A 25,708-nucleotide genomic window follows, 5' to 3' on the forward strand; every position below is an offset into this window, starting at 1 on the left:
TTAGAGGTCAATGAGAATGACGATACAACATATCAAAATCTCTGGGACACTATGAAAGCGGTACTAAGAGGAAAATTCATTGCATGGAGCGCATTCCAGAAAAGAATGAAAAGTGAACAACTAAATGACCTAACATTACAGCTTAAAGCCCTAGAAAAAGAAGAACAGAAGAACAGCAAAAGTAGTAGAAGACAGGAAATAATTAAAATCCAAGCTGAAATCAATGAAATTGAAACAAAAGAAACAATTCAAAAAATTGACAAATCAAAAAGTTGGTTCTTTGAGAAAGTAAACAAAATAGACAAACCCTTAGCCACACTAACAAAGAGAAGGAGAGAGAAAACTCAAATTACTAAAATTCATGATGAAAAAGGAAATATCACGAGAGACACCACCAAGATACATAACATAATGAGAAGCTACTTTGAAAATCTGTATTCCAACAAAATAGAAACTACCTAAGACATTGACAAATTTCTAGAGACATATGCTCCTCCCAAACTGAACCAGAAGGACATACACAATTTAAACAGATCAATATCAAGCAATGAAATAGAAGAAGTCATTAAAAACCTACCATCCAAGAAAAGCCCAGGACCAGACAGATTCTCAGCTGAGTTCTATAAGACCTCAAAGAAGAACTCATTCCAATACTTCTCAAAGTATTCCAGCAAATAGAAAAGCAGGGTACCCTACCAAACTCATCCTATGAAGCTAATATCACCCTCATACCCAAACCAGGAAAAGACACATCAAGGAAAGAAAATTTTAGACCAATATCCTTGATGAATATAGATGTAAAGATCCTTACCAAAATATTGGCAAACCACATCCAAAAACATATTAAGAAAATCGTGTACCACGATCAAGTGGGGTTCATCCCTGGAATGCAAGGATGGGTTAACATCCGTAAATCAATAACGTAATCCATCATGTCAATAGACTTAAGGATAAGAATCATATGGTTATTTTAATTGACACAGAAAAAGCATTCGACAAAATACAACACCCCTTCATGCTCGAAACACTAGAAAAAATAGAGATAGTAGGAACATACCTGAACATTGTAAAGGCTATTTATGCTAAGCCCATGGCCAACATCATTCTTAATGGAGAAAAACTGAAACCATTCCCTTTAAAAATGGGAACAAGACAGGGATGTCCTCTTTCACCACTTCTATTCAACATTGTCCTCAAAACTCTAGTCAGAGCAATTAGGCAGACTAAAGAAATTAAAGGGATAAGAATAGGAAAAGAGGAACTTAAGCTATCACTATTTGCTGATGACATGATTCTATGTTTAGAGGATCCAAAAACCTCCTCCAGAAAACTTCTAGACCTCATCAAATGAATTCAGCAAAATAGCAGGCTATAAAATCAACACGCATAAATCTAAAGCATTTTTATACGCAAGTGACAAAACAGCTGAAAGGAAAATGAGGAAAACAACTCCATTTGCAATAGCCTCAAAAAAAAAAATACTTGGGAATCAAACTAACCAAAGAGGTAAAAGATCTCTACAATGAAAACTTCAAAACATTGAAGAAAGAAATTGAGGAAGACCTTAGAAGATGGAAAGATCTCCCATGTTCTTGGATAGGCAGAATTAATATTGTCAAAATGGCCATACTACCTAAAGTGCTATACAAATTCAATGCAATTCCAATTAAAAATCCCAATGATGTATCTTACAGAAATAGAGCAAGCAATCATGAAATTCATCTGGAAGAATAAGAAACCCAGAATAGCTAAAGCAGTCCTTAGCAGGAAGAATGAAACATGGGGTATCACAATACCAGAACTTCAATTATACTACAAAGCAATAGTAACAAAAACGGCATGGTATTGGCACCAAAATAGACAGGAAGATCAATGGTACAGAATAGAGGACACGGACACAAACCCAAATAAATACAATTTTCTCCTACTAGACAAAGGGGCCAAAAATATGCAATGGAGAAAAGATAGCCTCTTCAACAAATGGTGCTGGGAAAACTGGAAATCCATATGCAACAGAATGAAACTAAACCCCTATCTCTCACCCTGCACAAAAATCAACTCACAATGAATCAAGGACCTTGAAATCAGACCAGAGACCCTGCATCTTATAGAAGAAAAAGTAGGTCCAAATCTTCACCTTGTTGGCTTAGGATCAGACTTCCTTAACAGGACTCCCATAGCACAAGAAATAAAAGCAAGAATCAATAACTGGGATAGAGTCAAACTAAATAGCTTTCTCTCAGCAAAGGAAACTATGAGCAATGCAAAGAGAGAGCCTACAGAGTGGGAGAAAATCTTTGCCACTCATACTTCAGATAGAGCACTAATTTCCAGAATATATAAAGAACTCAAAAAACTCTACACAAAGAATACAAATAACCCAATCAACAAATGGGCTAAGGATATGAACAAACACTTCACAGAAGAAGATCTACAAGCAATCAACAAACATATGAAAAAATGTTCACCATCTTTAGTAATAAGAGAAATGCAAATCAAAACTACACTAAGATTCCATCTCACCCCAATTAAAATGGTGATTATCAAGAATACAAGCAAAATTAGGTGTTGGAGAGGATGTGGAGAAAAAGGTACACTCATACATTACTAGTGGGGTTGCAAATTAGTGCAGCCACTCTGGAAAGCAGTGTGGAGATTCCTTAGAAAACTTGGAATGGACCTACCATTTGACCCAGCTATCCCACTCCTTGGCCTATACCCAAAGGACTTAAAATCAGCATACTACAGAGATACAGCCACATCAATGTTCATAGCTGCTCAATTCACAATAGCCAGACTGTGGAACCAACCTAGATGTCCTTCAACTGATGAATGGATAAAGAAACTGTGGTATATATATACAATGGAATATTACTCCGCCATAAAAATGATAAAATTATGGCATTTGCAGGCAAATGGATGAAATTGGAGAATATCATGCTAAGTGAGAGAAGCTAATCTCAAAAAACCAAAGGACGAATGATCTTACTGATAAGTGGATGACGACACATAATAGGGGGTTGGAGGAGGGCAAGAATGGAGGAAGGAGGGACTGTATAGAGGGAAAAGAGGGGTGGGAGGGTTGGGGGGGACGGAAAAAAAAAACAATGAATCAAACATCATTACCCTATGTAAATGTATGATTACGCCAATGGTATGCTGTTACTCCATGTACAAACAGTAACAATATGTATCCCATTTGTTTACAATAAAAATAAATTAAAATTTAAAAAAAAGTTAATATGTCCACCCACCTTTGGGGAACTTAAGATTCTGATTCAATAGACCTAATAATCTGCTTTCTAATATGCTACCAAGAAATGCTGCTAGTGGTGGTCCCTGGATCATACTTTTAGTATTAAGGTCTTAGAGTAAATCTCTTTCTTGTCTATAAATTATCATCATCTGGGTTATTAATAAGGTGAGGACAGCAGGAAAATTAAGGTTAAACTCTCTAGCAATATTGCAGAATGCTAAAATCTAGACTACTCACATTTTGTGCTGAAGTCTGAAGGAATAGCCATGTGCTAGACAAACACTGGGCATATCTCTATCAGGCATCTTTCTTAAGGGGTAGCTATCCATTTGCTTTAGATACTGGGTGTGCAGCAAAGTTGGCATTCCACTAGGAAAACTGAGATATCTGACTTATGGATCTCAGGCCACTTGTTTGAACTATGCAATCCACTTTGCTATCTACTTCTTGAGAGGAAAAGATCAAAGCCCCTCCCTCCGTGGAAGGATTCACGGAACAAAGCAGGCTCTGGGTGCTTACACAGCACCATTGATTGAATAAGGAAAATCAATTCCCACTGGTAAATAAAGGAATTTTGGCCAGGGACATGAGAGTGTGGTACTTTCCCTCTTGATTAGGAAGTCTGTCAGTTTGGGGAACTTGAACATTCAACATTCCTGGATCAAAGCAGTTCTGCTGTAATGACCAGATTCTTCCCTGTTAACTGGTTCTTTCCTTTTATTGGCTGGTCTGGCACCAAAAAGGATCAAAGAAGAGCTAAGGGAACTTTCATCTTGAGCAGTATTTACAGAAACTGTGGATTATTTAAAAAAATTTTTTTTTATGTTTACCAAACTAGCACTTATAACACAGGGAGACATACAAGTGACTGTATAATCTTATTTGGAGATCTCACCAAAAGTCTCAACATGTGGCTTCTAAGGACCTGTCTACAGACCATGAATTTTGTTACTGGCTCAGTACTAGGCATAAGAGTTCATCACATATTTTGAATATTTGTTCTCTCCCTTCCCTTTTGCCCCACTCACCACTCCCACAGTCTTTTCAAGTAATAAAGAATTCGGATCTCTTCTCTTTCAAACTGATGCTTCTTCAACTTAAACGCTGAGGTGTTCGCACACACTTCTGGGAATTGTCTTCAACTTCAGAATACCCTTTATCTTTCTACGTCTGACCCTGGTTGACTTGGCGGCTACTGATGGAAGCAGTAAATTCGCACTTTTTCTCCCTGAGAAATCCTCTAAAGTTTGAAAACACAGTGAAATTTCTTAGAAGTCATAAGTTCAGGCAAAGAGGCCAGGGACGGTGACCACGTGACCTCCGCCCCACGTGACCAGGGAAGCCTCACCCTTGACATCCTGCTAGATTTCAAATTTGTAACTCACTGCCCACCTTTGGGTGGGCACTTTTGGATGGGCAGCTTTGGACGCTGACCGCCTGGAAGCAGGCACTTCGCTCCTGACCCCTGTAGCTTCTGGGGAGAAAGAACCTGGTCAGGGACCACGGGTGGACAATCAGCTCTGTCAGGGAGCTCTGCTTGCCTGTGAGCTGGAAGAGAGGACACCAGGGAGCGACGGAAAGAGAAGAAGAGGTGAGAATAACACTCTGTGGGTTTGGGAGGTGCTGGAGCGTCCACTGCTGCGCGCCGGGACTGCGGGGTGGACACTGGAGGAGAACCCGCCCTCGACCTCCTAAGGCCCGGACAGCTTCTCATGTGGTCCCTGCCTCTCTGTCTCAGATCCACGTTTATCCTGTGTTCCTGAGTCCTGTTTCTAAACTGTTTTCTGCAACTTCTTTCCCGCTCACCACCTGCCACTCCTGGAAGTGGGACTGTGGACTGGAAAGAAAGTCGCCTCGTGAAGATCCCGAGAAGGACAACTTTGCCCTTCTCTACCCGCCCCTGACCTTCGACCCCTCAGGCCGCAGGGCTTGAGGAGGTACCTCGGAGAGGCCTTCGGCAAGGACAGAAACAAGGACCTGTTTTCTGCAGTGAGCGAGGTGGGGGAGCCGCGGACACCCAAATTTAGGAAACGTTAGCTCGACTCCTAGAAGGGAATTGCAAGAGGTCTAGAAACGGCGGCTCGGAAATGACCAAGAATATAAATAATACATAAACCAGGACTTTGGGCGGCGTGAGGTCCGTTGGCAGTAAGTGATTCTCACTTTGGTTGCGGGAGATACTGGGTATCACCTCTTAAACTTTTTCCGAGCTAACCCTCTGCTCTTTTCCAAGGAAGCAATACAGAGTAAGCAGCTCCGGGCCCAAGGGAAGCCGGGGAACTGCCCCTTTCTGGGCTGGGAATGGTCTTGAAATGTGGTCTCCCTCTAGGAACATCGTTCCGGTGCTATAGCAGTGAGCAGGGGAGTCGACTGCTCAGTGTGCAGAGAGGCCATTCTCAACTACTGACGGGTTACTGACCCCACATCACCATTCTGAACCTTCGGGGGGAGGTGAAAGGAATTTTCTTTGAACTCGGTGACAGGCTTGCCAGATCCGCGAAGGAAAGGGGGCTCAGAGGAGACCTGGACTAGCACTCTAAGCCAAATTCCTACCCACAGACGCTCGACCTAACAGCAATAAATTTCTTATTCTTCCATCTTCTCTAATAACTTTCAATAAGTCCTCAGAGGAATCCCCCCCCCCCTCTGGGTCTTATTACTTTGGTTAAGAAAAAGAACGATTGGAAGGACACTTATGCTGATAATTTTGATCGCCTGTGTCAATCTAAAAAAAAAAATCAGATTTTCTACAGAATACTAATGTACTAATATTTATCTGAGATAGCAGGGCATTGCAATGGGAATATGCATGCTGTTATGGCTTGGATGTGAGGTGTCCCCCAAAAGCTCACATATGAGACAATGTAGGAAGTTTCAGAAGAGAAATGATTGGGTGGTAAGAATCTTAATCCAATCAATGAATTAATCCCAAATGGGCTTAACTGCAGTGGTAGGGTAGGGCTGGAGGAGATTGGAATTAGGTGTGACTTTGGGATATATATTTTGTATCTGGAGAATGGAGACTTTCTCTGCTTCCTGATCACCATGATGCCAGCTGCTTCCCTCCCCCACCCTCTTCTGTCATGATGTTCTTCCTCACCTGGAGCCCCAAGGAGTGGAGCTGGTCTTCTATGGACTAAGACCTCCGAAACTGTGAGCCCTCAAATAAACCTTTCCTCATCTATAATTGTGCTGATCAGATCATTTAGTCACAGCAGCAAAAAAACTGACTAAAGCACATGCCATTCTAAACTACGGGCATATTCAAAGGGGTTGAGGCAAAGCAGAGTTTTTAAAAACAAAAATGTGGAGGATTACATCAGATATTCTGAAACAATAATTTTTGATTACAAAGATGACTGTCAATCTAAGGTTGAACAGATAGTTGCTAAGCAACTGTCCTTGCACAAATACTTTCTGTATAAGTTTGTGGTGGCCTCTCTATAAGTTTGTGGTTCTGGTAGAATCTTTTGTGATCAATCATGCTTAAGAACTGTCCCTTCATAACTTTCCAGTTTTATTGACTTCTTTTCTTCTCCTCCTCCTTTGTGGTTGTTGTTAGGTTTGACACAAGCACAAGCAACTTCATTTTGATTTTGACAATTTTCAATTTATTTTTTTTTTAGAATTTTTTATTTCTTCATTTTTAATTGGTGCATTATAGTTGTACATACTGATGGGACTTGTTGTTACATGCACACAGTATAACAATATATATGGCCAATATCACTCCCCAGTGTTTCCCCCGCTTCCTTCCCTGCCTCCCATCTCTTGGTCCCTTTCCTCTGCTGATCTCCCTTTGATTTTCATGAGATTCATCCCCAACTTTCTTTTTCTTTTTCCTCTCCAGTTTCTGTATATGAGAGAAAACATATGACCCTTAATCTTCTGAATTTAACTTTTCACTTGACATGATTATTTCTAGTTCCATTCATTTTCCTGCAAATGCCATAATTTCATTTTTCTTTATGACTGAATAAAACTCCATTGTGTATCGTTTTCTTTATCCATTCATCCATTGATGGACTTAGGTTGGGTATATAGTTTGACTATATGAATTGTGCTATAAAGATGGCTATGCATGTATCACTGTAGTAAGATGCCCTTAATTCTTCAGGGTAAATACCCAGAAGTGGTATAGCAGGGTCATATGGTGGTTCAATGCCTGACCTTTTGAGGAGCCTCCATACTAATTTCCATAACCAGTTGTACTAATTTACAGTCCCACCAACAGTGTAAAAGTGTTCCTTTCCCTGCACATCCTCTCCAGCATTTATTATTTGCATCCTTTTTTGTTTCGTTTTGTACTGGAGACCGAACCCAGGGGTGCTTATAGCAGTGCTTAACAATTGAGCAACATCCCCAGTACTTTTTAAATATTATTATATTTAGAGACAAAAGTTGCTGAGGCTGGCTTTGAACTTGCGATCCTCCTGCCTCAGCCTCTCGAGAGCCGCTGGAATCACATGATATGCACCACGATACCTAGCTATTATTGTATCCTTGATGACTGCCATTCTGACTGGTATGAGATCTCAGTGTAGTTTTAGTAACTTTCACATTTCTTTCGCACCTTCTAGCCCACTTCCCAGAGCTTGCGAGAATGTATTGAGTCATCTAGTCTCCAGGTTTGCTCAGATTTCTAGAGATGAATGAAAACATTCCTCTTCCATCGGAAGAAAGTCCGGAATTTCACGTCTTCACGCTGGGGCAAAGTGCTCAGAAGATGAAAGAGGTAATTGAAAGGAGGATGGCCTCACGTGGTAGTGTGGCCGAGCGGTCTAAGGCGCTGGATTTAGGCTCCAGTCTCTTCGGAGGCATGGGTTCGAATCCCATCACTGCCAGTCGTGTATTTTAGTCGAGCCCAATTCCGAACTAATAGTCCTGGTTCAAAAAGACCTTTAGGAAATGTAGGTGCAATACTTGGAAAAGCTCCTTTCCAATCTAAGATACTTTTCATGCATCAAGGGTAATTTACTCCGGTTTATTCTATATTTGCTTCTCAAATCATCCCGGTTTCCTGTAAAAATTTCTTTCCCATATCAGGGCAGTGTCATCTGACAGCCCCTATACTGACTTTTGAATTGAGCCTGACTCCTTCAGTTTAAGCTTTTCACTGCTCAATCAGGACCCCTTTCCATTCTCCTCTTCTAAAACTCACTTTCACACTGAATCATTCTCATACTCTCCTTTAGGCACCAGCAGCTTGCTACCTGTACTGGCTTAGGGGATGCAGTCCTATGCTCCTGAAATATCCTGAGAAGACCCTATTTTGGTTCTAAATAGCATTACTATTGTAATGGAATATGATGAACGTATGAGTACCAAAAGCTAAGCCTTCCTAGGCGTCAAGCTGTCTGTCCTTCAGGCATCACTATTCCATGGGCAAGGCAGGGCCAGGTAGACAGTTAATTTGAATTTGATTTTTCAGGTAAGTATGATTTGTTAAACTAAAACTCTTGAAATCAAGAGATATCTGAAATTAAAGGATTTACTGAGTTTTTAAGAGATACACGACAGAAAAGGCTGGTCCTGGAACAAGTTCTCAGAGCCTCCAGCAGCAGAGCCAGACAGCAGTTGGGAAAATGTCCAGTGGACAAAAGCTGAAGATATTTTTTATAACAAAAATTTGGGGAAGGAAGACATAAATTGTTGACCGTGAACCTACATTGGCTAGAGATAAGAGGGTCGTGATTACATGAATAGTGGAAAGCTATAGGATGGGAGGATAGTATTTGTTTTTGAATCAGTTAGGGTTATAAGCAGGATGCCTTGGCACCTAGAGAACGATGATGGAATTTAATGATTTAACATACGTCCAAGAATGTGAAATGGTGTGTTGTTCTTTTAGGTTTATGGCTTGTTACCTGATTAACTTCCCTCATCTCTCCTCTTTTCCATTCTTCTGTCCTTTGCAATTAAATTTAGGACATCTCAGAATTTTTCTTTTATCAGACTCCAAAATACATAATAGGTGATTCTTGATTGACTCCACACCATGCTGATGGTGGACCCAGAGAATGTGCTGTGTGGGTTGTTGGCTCAACCCTCCTGCCCCTTCCAAGTGAATCTACTCACCTTGGAGGCTGCCTGTCCCACCTGGACAAAGATCCTCCAAACCAGCTCCTTTCTTCTCTATCCATTTCTCACCAAGAAATACCTTGGGTCTCCAAACCACAAGAGGGTGTTTTGTTTTGTTTTTTGTCTCAGAAACTCAGAGACCAAACTTGCTTTGTTCCCTGTGCCAACAGGTAGGGGAGGGAGCCTCAGGAGGGGGCCTCTGGAGGTGGGGAATGTAGTGATAGAGCATGTGCTTAGCCCACACAAAACACCCCAGTACCCAAAGTAAAAAATAAAAATAAAACCCCTGTATACCTGTGGATGTATTGCACATTCCTGACCTTTCTGTAAAAGTTCCTCTTTGCATAATTTCCATGTCATTGCCCTTTCTTTCTTCACAGTCCTATTGTTTTGTTTTCCAATGTTTGTTTTTTTCCTTCTTTCTGAAGTTTAATTCTAAGCATTATCCCAAGATTCATTTTTGTTTTCTGTTCATCTCTAATGATTCCCATCAGATCTATTTTGATTTTTGTTTGCTTGTTTGTTTGATTATATGCTAGGATTGAACCTGGAAGCATCTACTGCTGAACTACATTTCCAGTCCTTTTATTTTTTTAATTTTTTTTCTAACAGGGATCGAACCCAGGGGCCACAGGGTCTCATTAAGTTGCTTAGAGCCTTGCTAAATTGCTGAGCCTGCGTTTGAACTTGCGATCCTCCTGCTTCAGCCTTCTACACACTGCTAGGATTACAGGCTTGTACCACCACACCCTATAGCCTAGTTTGATGTTTTCAAGGGCCTAGAGAATGCCTCCTGTTAGGCCATCATCTCCCTCCAAAAAAGAGTGAACCGGGAGCCCTGTTCCTATCCCCTTCCCATGCTCCTGGTCAGGCCTTTTCCCAGGACTCTCCACATCCACCAATGACAAAAGCATTTCCCAGCCTCTGGAGAGCATCACCGTGGAGTGATTTCGTTTGTGTTGGCTTGTTCCTTGCCTTCTTGTGTCTATAATACCTTCACTGTCCCTTAGTGCCAGTCAATTCCATCTCTGGTTGATGGCAGGATGCTCCTTTGCTTCTATTCCCATTCACTTATGCTTCACTACTCCCTGCCTTTTTACCCCCACTATCAAATTAGTCCTGAACCCATATCCTTCCCTCTGTCCCCTTTTCTTTTTCTTCTTGACATCCCCTGCTGCTTCTCCAGCTGCATACCCTGTCACCCTGCCATATTCTCTACCCCCGCTCCTCTCTGGCACTCCTGCTGTCACTTCTCCCAACACATCTACCTCCCCGATTTTTTTGTCATTCTATCACGCATACATACCTAAAAACCCCTTACACACTGTATCCATTTTGTCCTATAGTCCCATATGTGGAACACCTATAAAAACTTAAATATAGTATACAGTATAGAATAGTAGTTGATATCTATTAATATAATACTATATATAATTATGATTTCCATACTATTTTAATGCATCTATGTCATTTTATTGGAATATTTACAGAATTGAAAACTTGGGACTTAATGGCTTAACAATCCATTGATATTTCTATCAAATTCTAGCTCAAAATTCTCTTCTATTGGTCCCTCCTTATCATTCTGATTGCTCCTTTTCATTTTCCTAATTGTGCTCCCATGTCGTTTTATAAATGTTTACTGGTAGTATCCGTAGATAAACACATTACCTATACAGTTCCTCCAACTAAACTGCAAATTATGCAAGTTACAATTTAAAAATACAATAGACTTTATTTCTGATATATTTTTGATACTGGGGATCAAACCAAGGAGTTCTTTATCACTGACCTGCAACTCCAGTCCTTTTTATTTTTTATTTTTTTTAATTTTGAGACAGGGCCTCACTAAATTGCTTAGGGCCTCACTCATTTGCTGAGGCTGGCCTTGAACTTATGATCCTCCTGCTTCAGCCTCCCGAGTTGTTGAGATTACAGGAATGTGCCACTGACCTAGCTAAAATTTATGTTTAAAGAATAATTTTAGGTTTACACTAAAACTGAGTGGAAATGACACAATTCTACATACTCCTACCTTACTCCAACGTGTAGTCTCCCACTTGTGCATTTGCTTCAACCAACATTAATATGTCCTTATTAAATAATCAACATGGAAACATCATCATTAACCAAAGTCTCTAGTTTACATTAGGGTTCACTCTTGGTGTACATTGTGTGGTTTTGGACAAATGTTTAATGAAATCTATTCATTCAACCTTACAGTATCATACAGAGTAGTTTCATCATACTAAAAATCCTCTGTGCCCCACCTGTTCATTCCTCCTTCCCCCTAACTCCTGAAAACCACTGATCTTTTTACTATCTCCATAGTTTTGACTTTTCCAGAATGTCATATAGTTGGAATCACACAGTATGTAGCCTTTTCTTTCACTTAGTGATATGAATTTAAATTTACATCCATATCTTTTAATGGTTCAATAACTCATTTCTTCTTATACTTAATACTATTCTGTTGTTTACTAATCCATTTACCCAGCAAAGAACATATTGTTTGTTAACAAGTTTTGGCAATTAGGTCTAAAACTGCTATAAACATTGATGTGCAGGTTAATGAATGAGCATGAGTTTCAACTCATTTGAGCAAGTACCTAAGAATGTGATTGCTAGGTTGCATGGGAAGTATATGTTTAATTTTGTAAGAAACTGTAAAATTGTCCTCGATGATAGTGCAAGGTATTTTTTTTTATTGCAAACAAATGGGGTATGACTTGTTTCTCTGGTTGTACATTAAGTAGAGGCATACCATTTGTGTAATCATACATTTACATAGGGTAATGGTGTTTGATTCATTCTATTATTTTTTCCCTTTCCCCCCACCCCTCCAACCCCTCCTTTCCGTCCCTCCTTCCTCCATTCTTGCCTCCCTCCCACTCCCCATTATTTTTTTGTTTTTAATTCTCCTCTGAGGAGCCAGGGATTCAAGTCACGGTCCTTGAGCATGCTAGGCAAACACTCTCCAACACAAGCTATTTCTTCAGCTCCTACCCCCCATTATGTATCATCATTCACTTATCAGCGAGATCATTCGTCCTTTGGTTTTTTTGAGATTGCCTTATCTCACTTAGCATGATATTCTCCAATTTCATCCATTTGCCTTCAAATGCCATAATTTTATTTTCTTTATGGCTGAGTAATATTCCATTGTATATATATTCCACAGTTTCTTTATTCATTCATCAATTGAAGGGCATCTAGGTTGGTTCCACAATCTGGCTGTTGTGAATTGAGCAGCTATGAAAATTGATGTGACTGCATCACTGTAGTATGCTGATTTTAAGTCCTTTGGGTATAGGCCGAGGAGTGGGATAGCTGGGTCAAATGGTGGGTCCATTCCAAGTTTTCTAAGGAATCTCCACACAGTGCAGGATATTTTTAAACTTCATTTTATAAACTAAAAGAAAGAAAAACAAACAAAAAACTCTTTTTAAGTTTAATGTATATGAGCAGCATATTTTGAAAAATACATAAAACTGTAAAGAATATTAATTACCCATAGACAAATGTCACATTCCCTTCTTTCAATTTTAAATGATAAATTTTATCATTTTAAACAAATTTCTAGAAGCAGAAATACTTGGTCAAATATAATGTCTTTTGAACTTTTTTCTTGATTTACAATGGCTAGTTGTTCTCCAGAAAGTAGTGACTTTCTACAAGAATGTCACTGACATTCTTTGGTGGACAAATAATATCCCCTTGTTTTAACTGGTATTTCTTTCTTCTTAAGGAATACTTTCCATACACACAGTTGACCTTTTACATTGTTTATTCTCTGTATTGTCTGTTTATATCCTTTCAAAGGGCAGACCTTTCTAAAATATTTCTCCTTGAACCCTGAATTGCCATATGAATTATTCACGGAAATTAAGAAGGATAGGAATGAGGATGAAGAATAGAGTTCGAAATTCAGTCAATGTTGTTAGTCTGAAAGATTAGATGAACTATTTTAAATCTAAAAAGAACGTCATTAATTCGCTTCTCAAGAGTAAATCGAATTACATGTCCTGCAGGATCACAAAGAGAACACTCGAAAGTAAGGTTCATGGTCAGCCAAAAGTTGTTCTCTCATTGCCTGAAAGTAAAACAAAGACAAGTATTTTATTGGGTTAGAAGGATCTAAAACCTGACATGCCTCCTTCAAGCCAGGATCAAACCAGCCACCTGAGGATGACAACAGTTTGCAACATTTACACTCCTCTGCCCTACCAGCTGAGTTATCAAAGGGGACCACAACATTTTGATAGTGTAGAAGTTTTTGTACTTAGTACCAGCTAGTAAGAGGTCTGGCTTCTTTGTGTTCCAGGCTCAGATTCAGACTGAAGTTCAAGAGATTTCCAGAAAGCTGAATCTAGAGTAAACCAGATCCTGGGAGCATCCTAAAGGGAAAAGGATGTAAGGTCTGAGTCTAAGAAAGAGAGGATGGAGACAGATGACAAATCACCTAGATTGGGACTATCTGCCTAACTTCTGGACTAGCTGACCCAGAGTTATCTGCAAACCCATGTTCACATCAGGAGTGCAGGAGAAGTGTCATGGCTATCAGTAAGCCAAGGTTAATTCCATCGCTTCCACAAACACAAAGGTATGGACTCCACCACCTCCTGGAGTTCTCTCCCAGAGACCGAGCAACCCAGTTTTTCCCCCACTTGTGAAAGATATACAAATTTCCATTATCTGGAGATCCATCATAGATGCTCCTACTCTGAGCTCTTTCCTCCTAAATCTTCAGGATCTTATTTTTGGTGAAAGATCACAAAGGGCTTGCTTTCTCTAGTCTGTTTCAGCTGTGATCAAAATGAGAGAACATGCCTTCAGTAACCTAGAAAAAGAAACCACTGTTTCCAGTGAGATCTGAACTCCTACACCCCGGTTCATAAAGGACTACTATGCTGAACCCTGAACTCTGAAACCACCAGACCATAACTCTTACCACTGATTCTGTTAAATTTATAAAAATTGCAAGCAAATGGCATTTATGCCTAAGTGGATTCTGGCACACAATTAAAACCAAAAGGAATTTGTTTTGAAAGAAGTACTGCTGTAAATATGAGGCTTTTTTTTTTTTTTTTTTAACTAGACCTAAACTGGAATGCAAGTCCCTGGAAGGAATAGTCCACAGCATATGCTCTTCAGCCTCAGGCTGGACAAGTCCTGGAGCTCAAGGAACAGTTGACCAGGATGCAGTGCTATGGAAGAGAAGGATGCAAGGAAGATCATGGATGTCATTCTCACTGGATGGCTTCTTATAAAAGTAACTTAGACTAAAATTGAGAGTGTTTGTTTTTAATGGAGGCAGCTTTCTCCCAGCACAGGACATACCCTTGAGAACTAGAGTCTGGGGTTGGAAACAGTGAGGACCAGAAAGCATTCAAGCCTCCGCTGTCCTTTCAGCAGAATAAGGTTCAGAGACAGATTCCTGTAAGTTTCCTGAGGCAGAGCTGGCTAGAAAGGGACTAGCCCTTTCCTTGGTCCTTTAAAGTTTCTCTTCCTAAGAACTCAGTCACTGTGAGGTGTGGGGTGGGGAAGATGGGGACAGCTCCTACTCTCTGGGCCCTGGGCTCTTCTAAGTTTCCAACTCACAGTCTAGAATGTATGGAAAATGGCTCTCATCAGGAGGGTTGAGGAAAGCAAGCTTCTCTTCTCTCTTTCTCTCCTCTGGTCTTAGCCTGAGATGGAGTCTGACCCTTGTTCAAGGAGTTCAGTCATTCATTCAACAGCTTCTCACTGGGTTTCTTTTGCCCATGTGTCAGCAACGTGCTTAAAGCACCAGGGTAGACGATGCCACCAGATGCCAGCACTGCTTCCCCCTGAGGAAGTTAAAGCCATAGCCCAGGAGCATGCGAACTAAGGACAAGCCCTTCCCCTGCCATCTACTGTCTTTTGGGAAGTAGAGAAGTGGGCTTCTGTAGAAGGTATTGGAAGCCAGCACCTTTTCCCCCACCGGTATGTTTTCTCACACACAACTCCTGCACCCCCTTGTAATTCCTGTAATACATAGTTAACCAAATAAAGCTGAAAGGAAGGGCTAAAAGTACAAGCATAAGGTGCATGATGTAGCTGAGCAGACTAAGGTAGTGTCTTTTAGAATTCAATTCTTTGGGGGAGTGAGTTCCTGCTTTTCTCCAAGTTCCCTGAAATTGGCAATCCCTATTTTTCCTGGGTGGTCTAACCCCAGGCTACCTGAGATGGTGCTGGTTCTCTCCGACTCCAGGGTTTAAAGAACTGAAACGAATATTTCTACCTCTGGAATGTTGCAGTTCAGACTCTTCCCAACTGGCACTTTGGTGCTCCTGCAGTTTGGAGAAATTCGCTGGATTTAAAAAAGGAAAGAGAAAACTGAGCGTTATGGCACAACAACATAAAAGAACATTCTAAAAGAGACGTTTGCAGTTGCGGATGTGGCTCGTTGGTCTAGTGGTATGATTCTCGCTTTGGGTGCGAGAGGTCCCGGGTTCAAATCCCGGACGAGCCCAGGCATGTATTTTTAACCCCCAGTCTGGCACTACTTCGGAAAGTAAAGCGCTCTGCGCAGCAGGGCGGAGACTTGGAACTAGTGCACGCCCAACGGAAAAAATTGTTGTGCTGGAGTCACAAAATCGGGATAGAATCCGTTTCCTGAGACCCGGGTCTCGGTGGAGACCGGCTGGGGAAAGCAAAGTCTGGCCCCAGCGACCAGCAACTGTGCCAAGCCGCGCGCAGTTGAGCTTTTGGTCATCCAAAACCGTCGATCCCACAGATGCAAGCGCTGCAACATCTGTAACTGCCGTGACTGCTGTGACCGTGGTCCAAAAGCAAACTCTCGGTCCAAGAACCCTAGGGCTCATAGGGCACAGACATCCATTGTGTTCAAAAGGAACACAATTGAATTATTTCCTGGTGTTATTTTCCAAAATGCAATATAACAAAATGATAGTCATTTTTGCTTTGTCTGACAAAAAAACGACCAGACACTTAAGTGCTCTTTGCGCCCCTTTAACATCAAAGGCTTCCACCTGTTTGTCTTTCTGAACTGTTTGTATCCAGTTCATCTTCGACAGAATTTCTGCCTGACTCATGATATTTGATCTTCCTAAGATTCTGCTAGGAAGAGAGAGAAATGTCCAGGAGACAATAAAGGGTTTTGTAATTGGAGGGATGGTAGAGGGAGGGAATATACGTTGATTTACAGGTTAGTTGTCCTGTGGGAAAGGTGATATGTCTAGCCTGGGATTCTGTGTTTGTTGAATGACATCTTAAATGGAAAAGCTCCGTAGAAAATTGGATTTAAAGTCCTGGGGTTCAAGAGAATAATCCAAACTAAGAAAGAAATTTGGGGCATCAAAACCAGAGGGCTATGATTGACATTGGTTTGGGCAAAAACTCCACTGGGAAGAGTATTCACAGAAAGAAAATGTAAGGACAGGACTCTGATGATTGCCAGTGTTTAGAAAGCTGAGAACAAAACGCCTTCAGTGAAGGAACTGAAGAAGGAAGTTTCATGGTAGTCACTTTCTCTGAGGACTGATTGAGTTACTCTGGGGCTTTAAAAAATCTGTACCGGCATTTGAAGCAGAAAGTTCAGGAAAGATGACAGAGCTGGGTGGGTTTAAGAATGAGGAGGAGGTGGAGACTTGTAGGAAAATTATTCTTTCCAGGAGCTTGTCTGTGGAGGGGAGGACTTGGACAGGATGTGCATTTGGCTCACCCGTTTTAGGTTAGCTCCACTATTATTTACTGAGTTCTTTCTGTGCCCTGAAACTGCAGTCAGAGTGTGCTCCCTGGCCTAGGTATGGCATTATGACTCCTCCAGGTTTTTATGACCAGCACAGGTGGAAATGGTACCAATACTTCTACTATGGTAAAAGGCAGAAATACTAGCCCAGCTCCACAATTAAGACAGGAAGAACCTGGCAGCACTTGAACAAATGCACAGGGATAATTAAAGGGGAAGAGCTCTTGACCCGAGGAGGGAGGTGAAAGGAGAGTTAATTTTGAAATGCAGAAATAGGTTTAAGATGATTTTAGTTGACAGAGAGGTGGAAGTTCCAAAACACAAATAAGATCCTTTAAGAAAATCATGTCCATTGGGAACCAGAAAAGGGATATCTGGTGGAAGATTCAGCAGACATTACTTCTCTGGAATACAGGAATAGGGTTTGACTGTCTGGGCTTGGAGTCACTTCTGGCAAGTAATTTTGTTACTTCTTAGAGCCGAGATCCATCAGTTCATCCTGAGGAATGTTATAAGTCTCAGAGAAAGTCTAGGTCCTGGAAAACCTTAACATATGCAAAGATCCTTCAACTTTTCTATATTGTCAAATCTCAAAATGTTTCAGACATCTGCTTTGCAGAAAAAACAAAAAACAAAAAAACAAAAAGGACCCAAGAAAGGCATCTATATACAGAGTTTCAAAGTCATAGATTTCCTGAAATGGGGATGTTTAAAAAGGGACTTGACCATGTCCAGCTACTGAACTTTTCTGTCCCAGACACCACTCAGGAACTCAGTCAGTAGATATAGGCCCTGAACAATCTCAGCTACATAGAGCAGGTACACTGTGTCTTCCTCGTTCCTGAGCAATAACCATGACATGTTTATGCTCACGTGGGCCTTTAGTACCATATACTGTCATCAGCATGACCTCCCTTGAATTAGGGAAAGTGTTCGCAACAACTGACCAGTAAGCATAGCTATTTGACACTCTTTTTCACATCTCTTAAGTCATTTTCCCTTCCAAAACAATATGCTGACTTTGCTACATACCAAACATGGGTGACAGGAAAACAAACTCAAGCAGGAAAATAAATTCAACTGTCATGCTGTCTCTATCTTCAAGAGATTTGCAATCTAATGGACAAATAGAAAATGGTGCCAATTTTTGCAAGAACAAGTATACAAGTTAGAGTTAGATCAAAGAAGTAGAACTACTATTGTGATCACAGAGATGTACTATGGGAACTAGCCCTCACATAATTGTGGGAGCTAGACAGAAAGTCTACTTAAGATTTTTGCCTCTATAACTTGGATTGGTCCTGAAATTCTTATAGTCCTTCAGGGTGAGCAGCTGGGAAGGAAATGTAAACATGAGATGAAGACAGTAAGTGCAAACTGAAGCCACAAAGTCCACAAGAACAAACTGGAATCTCCACCTGTCTCTCACTGCCTCCCTCTCTATAGATGTGGATGACCTGCTGAAGAAGCTGGCAACTTTTGTCATGGACCTACCTACACACTTGTCCCATGACTTGTTAAAGGAAGAGTTGTGGACTTACCTCCAACCCCTCTCAGGAAGTGGGAACACAGTGTCTACCATAATCTTTTCACTTTCCAAATATCACTACACATTTCTCCATATAGAAATGTAGAGGCAATCTAGCTGTATACAGAATATTTCAGATAACTTAGTTCCAACTTCCATAAAATGACACACTGTGAAGTTGTCACTTAACCTGTCTTCTTGCTCCTTATAAAACTTATATTAGAGAATCAGCTTCCTTTACATGTTTCCTAAGCCCTTTTTTTTTTTCTGTGCTGTATTTTAAATAATGTCTTTGGGCTGGGTTTGTAGCTGAGTGGTAGAGCACTTGTCACACATGTGAGGCACTGGATTTGATCTTAAGTACCACATAAAAATAAATTAATAAATTAATGGTATTGTATCTATCTACAACTAAAATATTTTTTAAGAAATAATTTCTTAAGATCTATTGTTGGTTTACTAAATATTGTCTTTCTAATTTTCCCTGTAAGATATTCAGTCTTTAATTTCAACATTTTTCATTCTAGACTTTTCATTGTTTCTTCTTGAAAATTGCCTCTTTATTTTTATTTTATATAGTTTATTGTGCTATTTTTAAAAAAACTTTGCCATATCACCATTTATCATACTATTGATTTTTTTCTTTTATTTCTTTAAATGTTTTTAGCATTTTTTTTAAATGGGGCTGGGTGTTGAACCCAAGGCACTACACATACTGGGTAAGTACTCTGACATTGGGCTACACCCCCAGACCATAGCATACTTAACTTTTGTTTTAAAATGTAATTATTTTGTTTTTTGTGGAGTTGAGGATCAAACTCAGGGTTCTGTGTATACTGACTATGCACTCTATCACTGAACTACACCCACAGTGTAGCATTCTTAACTTATAATCTGTTTCTAATGATTGTATTATCAAAGTTCTTTAAAAGATGAAGTCTGCTTTATTGTTTATCTGCTGTGCCTAAGAGTCCTAGTAACTTGTGTTAACATATGGATATGAGGTATCCTTCAAAAGTTCCTGTATTAATTCAGAAAGTTCCCAGGTGAACTGTTTAATAAAGGTAATAATTTACATGCCCACCAAAAATGTGTAAGGTTTCCATCTTCTCTAATCTTCATCCATACTTATTATTTGTCCTTTGATTATAGCCATTCTAGTGGATGCAAAGTAGTATCTCATTGTAGTTTGGTTTGCATTTCTCAGCTGAAAAATTATGTTGAGAGTTTTTTATGTGTTTAATACCTGTTTGTATATCTCCTTTGAAGAAAAGTTCATTCAAATTCTTTGTCCATTCTTGTTGCTTTTTGTTCGTTTGTTTGCTTGCTTGCTTTTGGGCATCCTGATGATCAAACTTAGACTTTTGTGCATGTTGGGCAAATATTCTAGCCCCATTTGTGCATTTTTAATTGGTCTATTTTCTTTGTATCATTGAACCAGTGTTTCATATATTCTAGGTACAAGTCCCTTATAAGATGTATGACTTGAAATATTTATGTCATTTTGTTGTCTGATTTACTCTCTTTTTTAAAATTTATTTTTATTGTAAACAAATGGGATACGTGTTGTTTCTGTTTGTACATGGAGTAAGAGCATACCATTTGCGTAATCATACATTTACATAGGGTAATGGTGTTTGATTCATTCTATTCTTTTTTCCTCCCCACCACCCCTCCTACCCCTCTTTTCCCTCTAAACAGTCCCTCCTTCCTCCATTCTTGCCCCCCTCCCACCCCCCATTATGTGTCATCATCCACTTATCAGCGAGATCATTTGTCCTTTGGTTTTCTGAGATTGGCTTATCTCACTTAGTATGATATTCTCCAATTTCATCCATTTGCCTGCAAATGCCATAATTTTATTATTCTTTATAGCTGAGTAATATTCCATTGTATATATATATACCACAGTTTCTTTATCCATTCATCAATTGAAGGTCATCTAGGTTGGTTCCACAATCTGGCTGTTGTGAATTGAGCAGCTATGAACATTGATGTGGCTGTATCTCTGTAGTATGCTGATTTTAAGTCCTTTGGGTATAGGCCAAGGAGTGGATAGCTGGGTCAAATGGTGGGTCCATTCCAAGTTTTCTAAGAAATCTCCACACTGCTTTCCAGAGTGGCTGCACTAATTTGCAACCCCAGCAGCAATGTATGAGTGTACCTTTTTCCCCACATCCTCGCCAACACCTATTGTTGTTTGTATTCTTGATAATCGCCATTCTAATTGGGGTGAGATGGAATCTTAGGGAAGTTTTGATTTGCATTTCTCTTATTACTAGAGAAGTTGAACATTTTTTCATGTTTGTTGATTGCTTGTCGGTCTTCTGTGAAGCATCTGTTCATTTCCTTAGCCCATTTGTTGATTGGGTTATTTGTATTCTTTGTGTAGAGTTTTTGAGTTCTTTATATATTCTGGAAATTAGTGCTCTATGATTTACTCTCTTAATAGTATCCTATGAAGAATAAAATTTTTAAGTTTTGATGAAATTCCTTGTATGTGCTTTCATTTTGAATTGTGAGCATGTGCTCAAGTAGGCCTTATCTAAGAGAGTCTTGTGCTGTCTGGGTTTGGGGTAAGAGCTCTCTGAGAAGTTTTGTATACATTTTGACTATTGGTGTTATTAGCTGGAAAAAACACTTACATTAATATATTGGCTTGGCATTTCCCAATTGACACAAATTTTGTACATGAGGGCAGAACTTCAATTAAAAGTTGAAATTTAAGGAAAATGACTGACTTTTTCTTTATGGCAGAAAGTCTTACTGATTGTCTTCCTTTATAGCTAGGAAAAGCTTAATCTGGGCCACCCTTTTCATTGACAGTATCGTCAGAAAAGTTCTAGCTATATGAAGGAGATTCCATTTCAAACACTTGCTGGAGGAAGAAGTATGGCAATGATAACTAACACTCAAGCTCCTCATTATATGAGGTTTGTGACATCTCTCAGGGAAGTGGCCACCATCTGCTCATTAGTCTTTCCTTCATTCAATAAATATTTCTTGGGCCCCTACTATTTTCTGGACTCTATTCTAGGGATTTGAGATACAGTCATCTTCCTCTTTCTTTGTGATCTCTGGGAATAGGTTTTATTTTCTTGGACAAGTTAGATAACTTTTCAAAGAGTATTTTTACATACTTAATATATTTTGTTAAATAATTTTTCATGTTATCTAGTATGCCACATGACTGGAAAAGTAAGTTCAGGCCTTTATTATTGCTTAACTACTACAATGGCATCTCCATTGGCCTTCTTTCATTCTCTACCACTCCTATTCTGCATTACACTTGGAGTTTACTTTAAAAGCAAAATTTTGATTATGTCACGGTCATAAACTGTTTTTCTCAGCTTCTCAGGTCTACAGAATAGATTAAACATCCTTTTCAACTGAATCCCAAACTTCCTTTCCAGTATCATTTTCTTTGCTCTTTCTATAATCCACCTAGATCATACTGCTTGGCATCTGGAAAACACCACATATTTTCATACTTCAGTGTTTCAGCTCTGTTTATCCTTCTGGTCAGCAAGCCCCTTTCTACCTTCCACATGTTGAAATACTCCTTTAAACATGGAACAAATGAGATCTCTTCTCTGGAAACTTCTTTAAGCCTCCAGAAATGATTTTTTTCTTGTGTTTCACATTTTTTTCACCAACAAGTAATGACTGGGTATCTACAATATGCTGGCACAATGTTAACCATTTATCATAGTACTGAGATGAGAAGATTGTCTTTCTACCATGGAGTTTAGAAACACAAGGATGGGAATAGACAAGTATAAGTGCAATTTGTTTTTAAACTGGGGTAACTTCTCCAGAGCAAAGTAACGCAATCCCATGAAAATTTGCAACAGAAATCTGTCCTAAACTTAAGCAAACAATATGGAAAATTTATAAAGGACATAACTCTTGAGAAGATATCTGAACCTCTGAAGAAGGGGAGTGGTGTATAAAAGGGGATGCCTGGAAGGAGAGAGGAATTAAATGAAGGCCAATATATAAGAAAAGTGAAGTGTAAGGATGTAATGGTGAACTGTGTTGTGAGAAATTCTCATGAAGTAGGCAAAGACCCTAACATGCATGACTTTATAGATGATAATCAGATTTTGGGATTTATCTTATCTTGGTGGAATGCCATTGAAAATATGTAAGTGGCCATGTGTAAGTATATGATTATGACATAATCAAGTGTACTTTTGAAAAGATCAATTAGATTGAAGTGGAAATGAAGAGAACTGGATGAATTTGAGAGCTACTTCGTGGGTAGAATGGATAGAAGAATGAATTGAATGAATTCCTAGTTTTCTGACTTATGTGATGAATATTGATCCACTACATTTACTTAGAGAACAAAGAAATATTATCAAGGTTGGAGACAGAAGGTAAAGAAACATGGGGTTCAGTCTTGGGCATACTGAGTGTGACATATCTCCATGGAGTTGTCATGTCGGTGGTTACATCTATGAGTCTGAAGACAATAGGTTAGGCCTGGAGATATGAATATAATAACCACCACTACACAGTTATTAAATGGATGAAATTTCCTCGCAGAGTATAAGGACAAAAGGAAAGAACCCTTAAGATTATGCCTTCACAATCTCTATTATTTAATGACATTTTTGAGGAGGATACACTCACAGAAGAAAACTGAAAATGAGAGAAAATCAGGCAATTGTAGTCCTAGGGAAACCAAAGAACAAGACTCTTTGTCTTGTCTTCAAGAACACACTCTTTCAAATAAGAGTCTATTTCTTTTTACCCTGCATGGTGGCATCTACTTTTAATCCTAGCAACTTGGGAGGTGGAAGCAGTAGGATTGTAAGTTCCAGGCCAACCTCAGCAACTTAGTGAGGCCCTAAGCAACTTAGTGAGAACTTGTCTCAACATACACAATTTTAAAAAGTCTATTTTGTTCTTTTTAATTATAATGACAATTTTTTTCTTAGAATTTTTGATTTGCATAAACAATTGGAAGTTTCTACTGAGACAATCGACTTTTAACTTTTGAAGATATACAAATATCTCTCAATGTTGAGTTAAAGCTTCAAATTTCCTTCCCAGTCAAATGCATATATGTTCAAGCACCATAACATTTAGATATCTAATTAGGCTTATATATATTCTGAAATACATCATTAGATTCCTTGGGTGATCATGAATCCTTAGTCTAAGATTTTATAAGTTGAAGGTCTTATAAAATGACAATGATCTTGATCATGATATATCAACAACTGTTCGGGTTATTATTAGATACAATATAGAATCAGTAAATTTTGCCTGAAAGTGAAAAAGGGCAGACACAATAACATTGAAGTTTTTTAATGGTTCCAGAATTCAGTCCTTTGATGAGGTCCATGATGATGGGAAGAATGACAATGAAGAACATTTGGACTTAAGACTAATTACTGAGTTCCTTCACTTTCGCTTTACTGCTTTCTTATTCAAACTCTCAGTAAGTAAAAGATTCCCTAAGAAGTCAGCTACCACCTTCCTGAACATGTCCTTCAAAGCTTCCTTCACGTGCTCATTGCGTAAGGCATAGACAAATGGATTCAGCAGAGGTGTCACAAATGTTGTTATCACTGTCACTGCCCAGTTAGTGTCCACAGAGTCACTCTGTGATGGCCGTACATAGAGAAAAATGGCACTTCCATAGAAGAGGGTCACCACCATCAAATGGGAGGTACAGGTGGAAAAGGCCTTCTGACGACCCAAAGCAGAGGGAATACGTAGGACAGTAAGGATGATGTGGCCATAGGATGCAGTGGTGATCATCAATGATGACACAATGACAAGAGAGGCCAAGACAAAGTCAGTCTCCTCCAGCTTCTTGGTGTTGGTGCATGCCAAGTGGAGCAGTGGACCACTGTCACAGAAGAAGTGCTGTACCACGGCACCCTGTTTACAGAAAGGAAGCAAGGCCACTGCTACTGTGGGACCAAGCACAGGGAGGAGTCCACCAACCCAGCAGGCCAATGCCACACGAAAGCACACAGCCCCACTCATGAGCAAGGGGTAACGCAGAGGATGGCAGATGGCCAGGTAGCGATCAACAGACATGACAGCCAACAGTAGAAACTCAGAGGCCCCAAGAAAGAAGTAGAAATAAAATTGAGTAATACATGCAGCAAAGGAAATAGTGTGTTGTCTTGAGAGGAAATTGCTCAGCATTTTAGGAATGATGACAGAAGTGATCAGAATCTCCAAGCAAGACAGGTTACCCAGAAAGAAGTACATAGGGGTCTGTAAACGAGTATCAGTGCCTACCACCCCCACAATCAATATGTTGCCTGTCAGAGTCAGCAGATAGACAAGAAGAAACACAGAAAACAGTTCCATTCTTGTACTGTTGAGATTTGGGAAGCCTTCAAGGACAAACTCTGTCATACCACTGCTCTGGTTCCAGCCAGGTGTCATTATCTTTTTCCACCTGTGTGACAATATGAACATACCCTGGTGAGAGGGTATAGTCCTAAAATTTATTTTACCACGGTATGGCACACATATCTCCACTTTCTCCAATTGATCACGTAGCCTGTTAATGTTCAAAGCACCCAACGTCATCATTTACCTGATTTAGAACTGGAGAAGTTTTTCTATAAAGGATGACTAAAGCTTAAGTTTAAAAAAAAATGCCATGAACCTCCTTCATATCCATATCCCTTGTTTTTAAATCTTAAGTGTAATACCTCATCATTATAACAGTATCATTAGCATCTTATTTGGGGAAAATAACAGAAAAATTATTTTTTTGAAGAATATGACTCCCACTCAACCAGGATCAGAATTTGAGCCAGATGGCTTATCTTTGAATTCCTATATCTCCACTCACTCACTGACTAGTTCTCCATGCTCTTTAATAGTAAAATTCTGTAAGAAACCATAATAGTGCAGGAATTTAAAAGAGTTTACAAGACTAAACTGAAAAGTGATGTGACGGAGAAAGCCCTGGGCTGTAAGACACCACAATCTAGACTTTTCCTGCTGCTACCTTGGAAAACTATTAAAAGTTCTAGCCTTTGTTTATACTTCAACTTCCCAGCTGTACTATGGGTAACAGGCATCTAGGCCATTTTGCACACATATTAAATTAAATCACCCTTTCATGGAG

At 39.6% G+C, this 25,708-nt stretch overlaps 1 protein-coding gene, 1 long non-coding RNA gene and 2 other non-coding genes across 4 annotated transcripts; 3 read left to right on the forward strand and 1 right to left on the reverse strand.

Annotated features, from left to right (window-relative positions):
- Positions 1–4,665: 4,665 nt before the first annotated feature.
- LOC124973084 (uncharacterized) lies at positions 4,666–14,549 on the forward strand. Its single transcript, XR_007106612.1, has 3 exons — positions 4,666–5,404; positions 7,837–7,991; positions 14,436–14,549. It is a non-coding gene; the product is annotated as an uncharacterized LOC124973084 (long non-coding RNA).
- Positions 8,019–8,100, forward strand: Trnal-uag (transfer RNA leucine (anticodon UAG)). Its single transcript has one exon. It is a non-coding gene; the product is annotated as a tRNA-Leu (tRNA).
- Positions 14,550–15,758: 1,209 nt separating the features above from the next.
- Positions 15,759–15,830, forward strand: Trnap-ugg (transfer RNA proline (anticodon UGG)). Its single transcript has one exon. It is a non-coding gene; the product is annotated as a tRNA-Pro (tRNA).
- Positions 15,831–24,012: 8,182 nt separating this feature from the next.
- Positions 24,013–25,014, reverse strand: LOC124976484 (olfactory receptor 6S1). Its single transcript, XM_047539351.1, has one exon. It carries the CDS (start codon positions 25,012–25,014, stop codon positions 24,013–24,015), a length of 1,002 nt encoding a protein of 333 aa, XP_047395307.1.
- Between the last annotated feature and the right edge of the window lie 694 nt (positions 25,015–25,708).

This window comes from Sciurus carolinensis, chromosome 2 (assembly GCF_902686445.1).
Source record: "Sciurus carolinensis chromosome 2, mSciCar1.2, whole genome shotgun sequence".
In the NCBI taxonomy this organism is placed as follows: Eukaryota; Metazoa; Chordata; class Mammalia; order Rodentia; family Sciuridae; genus Sciurus; species Sciurus carolinensis.

What these genes read in the sequence shown, in the direction of transcription:
- LOC124976484 (XM_047539351.1), bottom strand. Translation starts at nt 25,014, where the DNA reads ATGACACCTGGCTGGAACCAGAGCAGTGGTATGACAGAGTTTGTCCTT.